Raw genomic sequence first — 9,083 nt, 5'->3', positions numbered from 1 at the left:
GTGGTCGCGGCAGGTGCAAGGGCGCAGAGTTTGTAAAATACGCTCCGTACTTGGGCAGTTTGCGAGCCTCGGTAGCCGCCCGTAAGGGGCTTGGGAGAAACGCGACGTGAACGATCTCCATACTCCTCCGGCCCCCAGTGCTGGGGTCCAGTTTTGATTCTACCCGCCACCCAAGCGGGCTGGGGGGACCGGGACTAGGGTGGGGGAGAGACAGCTGGGACGATGACGTAATGTGCTCAAGGCTTACTCTGGGGGCGCCCAGCGGGCGGGGGCGGGGTGGACGGTGTTAACCCTTCATTCCCCAGCGGGTGGATGGAGTAGCTTGTGGAGCCGAACCAACAGAAAAGGGAGCGGTTCCTTTAAACTACGGGAAGGAGGTTGGGCTGAGGACCTGGAGGCTTCTCTTCGCATTCGCTAAGAGGCCGCCAGGGGAGGGGCCTCGATATGCAAATCTGAGCTGCTGATCGTTGACGCGCCATCACCCCACGCGCCGCTTCGCGCGCCGATTGGCCAGGACAAGCCTGGTCCCATTGACAACAAACAAGGGGGCGCGCGCGGCCTGGGGGCGGGGCCACAGAGGGCGCGGGTTGGGGCGGGGCAATGCCGCCCCGCCCCGCCCGCGCGGCGCAAACATGGCGGCGGCTGGCACCGGCCGGTGAGGCGGTACCCGGCGGGGGCTGTTGGGTGTCATGGGCGGTGACGGCGGCACCGCCCCCGCGTCTCCCTGAGCGGGACGGCAGGGGTTCCTCTGCACCGAGCCGGGCGATGGACGGGAGCGGAGAGCTGGGCGGTCTGGAGACCATGGAGACGCTCACGGAGCTGGGCGACGAGCTGACCCTAGGGGACATCGACGGTGAGTGGTGGGTGGGTGGGTGGGAGTGCGGGGGCGCTCGGGGAGGAAGGGGTTACGGCGGCGCGCGCGGGTGCGCGTGCGCCCACCCCCCGGCAGCCCCGTCTCGCCCGGGAAGACCCTGCAGGCGCGGTCGACCCGGCTGTCCCCAACCCTTCCGGGCGCTGTGGGTTTGAGCCCCGCCCGGCCGTTCCGCTCGGGCAGGCCGCGGGATCTGCTTCGGGCGCCTCGTGTCCGGAAGCGCAGCGAGGGTCGTGGGGTCGGGAACGCGGAGCCGGGGGCGTCGCTGGGGCCTGGCGGGAGCAGCCAGAGGAGAGCGCGCGGCCGCTGCCTCCTTCGCGCTCCTACACGCGCGGTGCGAGGTCACGCTTGCCCGCCCAGTGGCTCCGCGTCGCACCTGTCACTCCACTCCCGGCCGCGTGGGCGGCTTTGGGGTTCCCCGGGCCGGGACCCCAGGCCCTGCGCCCTCACCCCTGGTCTTCCCGGGGTTGAAACAGGGCCGAGTCTCCTGGCGCCTGGGAAAACTTTGGGCAGCGAGCGGCTGCAGAAGCAAGTTGCTGATGAAGCGAGCGGTGGCGGCGGAGTGTGGACGCATCTCTCCGGGATAGAGACCCGGGCGCTCCTGCTGTCGCGCTGCAAAGGGAGTTGAGCAGCAGGAATTTTGAGCTGTGGCTCCTCGGGGACAGGCTGGGGAGCGGGTGGCCTTTGTTCCGGCGACCTTAACAGCGGAGAGGAAGAGCTGGTAGGAGCACAGGGATCATTTTGTGATCACGGAACCCAAAGTTTGGAGAGGGTCAGCGACTTGCCCAAGGTCACCCAGCTGGTTACGGAGCACAGTTCCTGGGCCAGTGTTGGTGTCGCTGCTCCATCAAGCTTTCACCTGCTCCTTGGGGGCGAGGAGTCCAGTGAATAGGTTAGTCATCATAATAATAACTCTGAATAGGTGGGCTCTTCTGATATTCTAGGCCCCAAGCGCTTAAATTGTTTCACTTATTCCTTACTACAGTCCCTTAAGATAGATACTCTTTTTGCTCCCATTTTACAGGAGAGTGAGGCCAGAAGATGTTAACTTGTTTAAGGTCACTCATTTTAGATTGTCCAGAACCCATACTCTTAATCAGTAACTCAGGCGCATTGTGCTCTTGAGTTTACAAAGTGCTTTCATGTCCAAGATCTCACTACAGCCTTGCAGGCAGGTATGATGACTACAATCTCACTATACAGATGAGGAAACCGAGGCAGCAGAAGATTCTCTTCCAGGGGAAGAGATAGTGGCAACAGCTAATTGAAAAGAATCCGTTTCCCATTTTGCTTCTGTAACATTTCACCCCTTGGCCTGACTTTACTTTCTGATTTTGGTCATACAGGCAGTGTGGTAAGACCCTTAAATGACGCCCCAAGTCTAACTACAGACTTTTCCACTGAATGCTCAGAAATACAGAAATGTGTTGACAAACGGGGGAGGGAGGTTCTTGGAACTTAAGGGCAGCTAACATGTTTTGAGTACTTAATGTGCCAGGCACCGTGTTAAGCAGTCATTGCACATTAATGTCCTCAGTCTTAACAAGTTCCATCAGGTAGAGACTGCTTGTTATACTACATTCATCCCCTCTTCGTAGACCCTGAAACTGAGGCTCAAGGCAGTCATTAACTTACCCAAGGTTACACAGCCAGTAAGGCGCATGTCCTAAACTGCCCACTAGCAACCTCACACCAAGAAATTCACGTGCATTTTGCACTCCCATTCCAAAACTGATTCTTATTTGTCTTAATTTATAATGTGTTAAAGTACCTGGTAGTTAAGTATTAACCTTATCCCTATAGATTTCTGAGTAATTTGTATGTTGCGGAAACTACCGCAGTGGTTCCATGGCTTCACAGGGCTCCATATTAGATTTGGGGGAAAATGGCTCCCTGTCTTCACTGGTCAACAAGTGTTCAAGTGAGAGCTGTAGGGAACATGAAAACATAGGAAAGATAGAATTTTATGGCTTTGTGGAGCTTGAGATGAATAATAGTAAAACTGTAGTGCTGAGTATAGAACAGCTCACAGTTATGCAGAGCAGTTAGTGAAAGTAAGCGTGGAGGGAGCTTGGTAAAGGCTGGCTTACCAGGAAGACCACACCGAGGAGATGGCCCTGGACGTGGGTCTTAGAGGAAAGAAGGGTTGGGTGGGCTGAAGGCCAGTGGTCTGCAGGCACAAATATCCCTGAAAACTTACCCATCCATCTCCCTCCAGAACATCAGCCCCATGAGGGCCAGGGCCTTGCATTTTGTTTCTTTCACCTAGAATTAAATATTTGTGGGGTGCCTGAATGAATCCAGGGACCTTGAGCTAGGCAGGATTCTAAGTTATACTAGACTCAGCCCTTGGTGTTGGGTTAGGTCAGAGCTGGCCAGCCCAGATGCTTCTAGGAGCTGGTTGGGTGAGGAAGAAGAGATGCTGTGGGTAGTGGGGGAGAGAGGGTATGTGTCACCTCGAGAGCACATGCCAGCCTCTAGGAGGCAGCCGTGTGGATGTGAGGTGATGATCCTAAGAGGGTGATGGGATGGGGATAAGAAGTGGCCATTGTGCAAGGTGCTGGATGTGACAGGACATGGCCTCAGTGAAACTTGGCCCTGAAGGCAGAGCAGAGGTGGAATCCTAAGATCCCATTAAGGCTTTGATCCTGGGCATTGGGAGGGCTCAGAAGCTAGCAGGAAGAGCTGGTTTGGGGAGGTGATGAAAATTTGTCTTAAATGGACTGAAATTGAGGTGCTAGTAGGAAATGGGAGGCAGATAGGAGAAGGTTAAAACTGGGGATGGAGATTGAGGACTAGTCACCCACCCATATTGATGAGTTGAGTATAGAGGTGAGAGGAGAAGATGGAACCGGAGGTCAAATCAGGTGAGGGAAACATAATAACCTAAGGGGAAGTGAGCTTTTTGAGGAGCAGTTAGTGGATGATGGAGATAGTGCTGTAGAAGACAGCAAGGATGACAAGGCCATGAAAGGACTCATGGGATTTGGCAATTAGGAGATCCACCTTTGACACAGCAGTCAGATGAGGTGGTCCAAGGCCAGGTAAACCAGAACGAAGTCAGGAGTGAGCGGGTGGTGTACAAGTAGAGGCAGCTGTTCTCCGTGGAGAAGGTTGAAGCAACTTTTCGGTGAGCTAATTTACTTTCTGTCCTCATGGATTGGCCTATTCTGGACATTTCATATATATGCAGTCATACAATATGTGGCCTTCTTCACTTAGCATAACGTTGAGGTTCATCCGTGTTGCAGCATGGTGTTCCCTTATATGGATGCACCATGTTTTGTTTATCCATCCATCAGTTGTTGGACATTCAGGTTGTTTCCACTTTTTGGCTATTATAAATGAAGCTGCTGTGAGCATTCGGGTACAGGTTTTTCTGTGGACATATGTTTTCTTTTCTCTTGGGTAGATCCTCTGCGGTTTTTGTTGCTGTTTGTTTTTTCCTAGCGCTCATTGTAGCCCCATTTATTCACTTGCTTACTTTCCATGTTCCCGTAACTAATGCAGCCTTAAATCTTGTGACAGAAACTCAGTTTGGTGGGCAGTTTTTTTTTTGTTTTGTTTTTGTTTTTTTGCGGTATGCGGGCCTCTCACTGTTGTGGCCTCTCCTGCTGCGGAGCACAGGCTCTGGACGCGCAGGCTCAGCGGCCATGGCTCATGGGCCCAGCCGCTCCGCGGCATGTGAGATCTTCCCGGACCGGGGCATGAACCTGTGTCCCCTGCATCGGCAGGTGGACTCTCAACCAGTGCTCCACCAGGGAAGCCCGGTCAGTTCCTTTTATCGCCCTTGTTGATGTCTCTCCTGGGGCCTTCCCTCTTTTTGTCCCATCTGATGCTTGTCTAGGTCTGCTGTTTCGCACTTATCCTGGGTCTACCCTTAACCATCACCCGGGGTCGGGGGCGATGTTGAAGCCCTTGTTCCCTAGTTCTTGTTTTTTTGTTTTACTCCCTTGTTTTGATGGAGCACATCCTCCAGTAGCTTCCTAAGGAAGTGTACTTTAGAGGTAAATTTGTGGGGCTTTACCTCTCTAAAAGTATATTCTGACGTCTCCAATTTGATAGTTGGGGTGGGTTTAGAATTTTAGGTTGAAGGCATTGCCTCATTGTTTTCTAGCTTCCAGTAGTTGAGAAATCTGATACCATTTTGATTCCTGACCCTCTGTGTGTGACACGTTTTCTCTGAAAACTTGTGGGCTCTTGTCTTTGTCCTTGGTGCTCTGAACTCCACGATGATGTCCACTGATGGGCTGAGCTGTCAGTCACTGTCCCTGCTTGGTGGGCTCTGAAGGGCTCACAAAGTCAGATACCTACATTCATGCAGTCCTCTTGCTGGTAGCCCACCCTGTACCCTAGGCTTCAGAGTAACTTGCTGTTCCTGAGCCTTTGGGTGACACCGTCTTGGGCCTCTGCTGGCTTCTCCCAGCAGTCAGGCACTGGAGAGGCGCTCTGTAAAAGTGTGTCTAACGAGGAAAGGAAGTCGCTTCAGGTTGAGGTGTTGGGTGGGCCCCTAGTCGAGGTGTCCACATCACTGGGAAGATCGGAGTGGCCAGCCTGTGTCGGGGAAGGTGTGGCCAGCACACCACTGGCAGGGAGGCGAGGAGACGGGTAGAAATTGGCTTCATGTCTCTCCAGTGAGTCATACTTCGGAAAAACTGCTCAGTGAGGTGAAGCAGAGATTTACTTTTTACCCCTGTTTGAAGATGTAAGCTTTTTCTTGACACTAGAATATATATCACTGTTGCTAGTGTTTGGCTTGAAAGAGCTGCTGCTGCTCTTAGCTTATTTATTTTCTGCCAGTTTTTAGCGCCTGGTCTCATCCGGTTCCATTTCGTGGGATACATCTTCTAGGGTTGCTCAGACCACTGAACCAGTCTCCTGGGGTTTCTCCTTCTTCCTGGGTCTGTTTGGTTTCGCCCTTGACAAACGTGTTGCATTCACACCTGGGCCTTTGGTCCAATGTTCTTGAGCGCTGCCTGCCTCTCATGTCAGTCTTTTCTGTCATTCTCATACTCAGCTCAGGTCTTGGCATTTTTTCTTGGCATTTTTAAAAAAGTGTATTTTTGCTCCTGTATCGAATAGATCTTTTCTTTCCTCAATTTCATAATTTAAAAAAGAAGTTCTTAAGCAACTTTATTCAAATAGCGCTCCCTGAATATCAAATTGTCTATCCTGCTGGATTCTTGTCTGAACTTTATTAACGTGCACGTGAAATGTTACAGCATTTTCACTTACAGGTTGCTGTATGTTGAAACAGTTGAGGTATAAATTGCCTGTGATCCAGTGTAATTCATCTGAGGGGGCAAATACCTATCCATGTCCCTGTGGAACATTTGCATCATTTGCAGTTTTTCATTAACATAAGTACCGTTGCCCTGAACACAGATGAGCAGATCACTTTGGAGTCAGTTCATTGGTACGTGTTTCTCGTCAAGGACTCTTCAAGTGAAGAGCTGGGTGACAGCTCTTACACACTGCCAGCTGTAGCCCTTTCATTTTTTAAAACTTTTCCAGTGTTATAAAGTACTGTGGTGATTGGAACTTACCACTTGGAAAATATTTTCATTTTTTCAAAAAGGTGATACATTCATATGGCAAAATAAAAAGTATGAAAGGGTACTGTGAAAAGTCTTGCCCCCAGCCCTGTCACCATCTGCTTAGGGCCCACAACCCCAAGTTATTAATTTTTTAGTTTCTTTTTACATCCTTCAAAACTTAATGCAAATAGAAGCAAATAGCAAGTATGGATTTTCATTTTTGCCCCCCTTTCTATTTTTCACAAATAACATGCTATAAGCTGTGTTCTTCTGCAGCTTACCCTTTTTTTTTTCACTTAACAGCATACCTTAGAGATCTTTCCAGTCTTTTTCACTGCTGCATGGTTTTCCATTGTACGGATGCACTGTAGTTCATCCAGTCCCTCTTTGATGGACATTTGAGGGTGTTTCCAGTCTCACTATGAAAAACATGCTGTGGCGAATAGCTGTGTAAATTCCTCATTTCACACATGTGCAGGTGTTGGAGCAGGATAAATGACCGGAAGTGTGCGTCAGGGTGGGGTGGTGATATCTACACCATAGGTGCTGTAAGAGTCAAATGAGATAAAACATGTGAAAGGAAGGGGCAGGCACTAACATTCTATTCTGGCTCATTTGTGGTTTTGACAGATCCTGTCAAACTGCTCTCCTCACTAGATGTACCCATTTACTCCCCCACCAGTGTGGAGGAGAGGGCCTGTCCTTCTCAGCTTCCGGCTAGAGTCTGGAACTCTAGTCCCTTATTCTGCCTGTCTCTTTGCCACATGTATGCCAGTTAAGGGCTGATGCTGCCCCAGCCCCCCAACAATGCACATGTATAGACCCCTCTGTCCTGGCCTCCTGGTTCCTCATGTTTCTTTTCTATACTTGAGACCACCGGACAGTCAGTGGGCAGCCACCAACTTTCTGAGCAATCCCTTCCTGTGCCTCTGATGTTCCCTTTGCTTGCCCAGGACCCTAGTGGTTGCGACTGTTTTACTCCTCTGCTGCCTTTGGTTTCTTAGAGTGATCCTTTGTCTGGTTTGCTTGCTCTCTATACTTTTAAAATTGCTCCTGAAGGTACAGTTCCTTATTTTCAGCCCTCTGCCTTGGGGGACTTGAAAAATGACTTCTTGCTTTACATTGTTTCAGTGGGACTCTTTTCTGTCTGGGTTCCTTTTCTTGGTGTCTTGGTGGCAGCCCTTGCTGCCCCAGAATTTCAGTGCATCCTCCATCCTCGCATAAAAATTCTTTGGGGCTCTCCATTCCTATAAATAGTGTTCTGGAAGTTGCTTCCTTTCATTCTGATTCTCTTCAGACCACCTTTCACCAACATCTGCAGACGTTTTAGGAAATGCCCTTTTGTTATGAATAGCCTCACTTCTCACAATACTTTCCTTTGAACTTTTAAAAGTCAATCGTGGTAGTTTTTCTGAGCTAGTTGGGTGGGCTTTCCGTGATTATTTGTTGGGAAGGACTGAAATTGACTTGTGATTGCTGTTTTCCATTGTGTGATTCTTCTTACAGACATACAGTGTATTTGATAACAAATATGGGACCGTTTCATCTTGATCCTACAGGTGTACTATCATTTATCCTGAGGTGCATCAGTTCTCTAGGTGAAGGTGACTGTCTTATTCTTTATTAATTACTGACTGTCTCTGCAGTCACTGCTACTTTTCCATCCTTCATCAGGTTTTGAAATCACACTGTAGGCAGCACCCGCTGCATGCCCAGCACCATGTCTGGTTAGACCTGCAGTTAAGACCCTTACAGAGGACCTGTTTTGTGCTGAGCTCTGGGTACAGCACTAGCAGGGTAAGCAAGGTCCCTATCCTCACACCGTGTGTATGGATGGCCCTTTACCTACATTGTCTTTTGCTCTTAATTTTTTCTTCAATTCCACGGTGTGTTACAGATGAAGAAACTGAGACCCAGATCACAACTAGTAAGTCATAAAATGGTGACCTCGGTCCACACAAGTCCAACTCCAAAACCCATGTACTTTTCCTCTACTCCATGCCAAATCCCCATCTGATGTAGCGGGCTTCAGAGTTGTGAACACAAGGTGGAGTGGTGGGCTGAGGCTGGAGAGACCCAGGATCCTCTGCTCAGGTACACATTCAGACCACATGTGTTTATCAGGAAGGGTCTGCCCTGTGCTGGGCACTTCAAGTGACTTCCCCTGGGTCCTGCAACACTTCTGTAAGCCTTAATTTCTGCTGTGGGGTGGGGAGTGGGGATGTCTGCATCACAGGTGTTGTAAGACTTGAGTGAGCTACAGCACAAAAAAGGAAGAGGGCAGAAAATAACATTCTCTTTGACTCTATCTGAGAATGAATGAGGAACTACAGTTTGCAAGTTGACTCTTAGGACCAAGGGCCCTTTTTTAGAATACAGTTTTGGAATGTTTGTTCTTTTCCTTTTGAAAGGGCTTTCCTGGGGTGGTGGGTGGGACACAAAGGAGCAGTCACAGAACAGGGTAAAGTGTTCCACTTCTGGACCACAAGCCTCAAGGGTTAAACTTTGTTGACGTGATGGAATTTTTTAAAGAGTAGCAGATCCCAGAGCCTGGGCCTCAAAGTAAGGCTCTCTGGGGAACCTCTGTTTAGAAACTAATCCTAAACCATTGAAGGGCTTGGAAACTGGAAAACAGAACTCTTTCTGCATCTCTCAGGCCTTTGGAATTGCTAATG

At 49.9% G+C, this 9,083-nt stretch overlaps 1 protein-coding gene across 1 annotated transcript in view; it reads left to right on the top strand.

The window, feature by feature from the left end:
- The first annotated feature begins 585 nt into the window (after nucleotides 1-585).
- Nucleotides 586-9,083, top strand: part of SREBF2 (sterol regulatory element binding transcription factor 2) — a 60,575-nt gene continuing 52,077 nt past the window's right edge. The window contains exon 1 of the mRNA XM_032644129.1: nucleotides 586-853. Within this exon, the coding sequence (XP_032500020.1) occupies nucleotides 601-853 (253 nt within the window). The 5' untranslated portion in view covers nucleotides 586-600. The remainder of the gene's footprint in view (nucleotides 854-9,083) is intronic.

Source organism: Phocoena sinus, chromosome 10 (genome assembly GCF_008692025.1).
Source record: "Phocoena sinus isolate mPhoSin1 chromosome 10, mPhoSin1.pri, whole genome shotgun sequence".
In the NCBI taxonomy this organism is placed as follows: Eukaryota; Metazoa; Chordata; class Mammalia; order Artiodactyla; family Phocoenidae; genus Phocoena; species Phocoena sinus.
The sequence above is the reverse complement of the archived record's forward strand: the minus strand, read 5'-3'. Positions and strand labels throughout refer to the sequence as shown.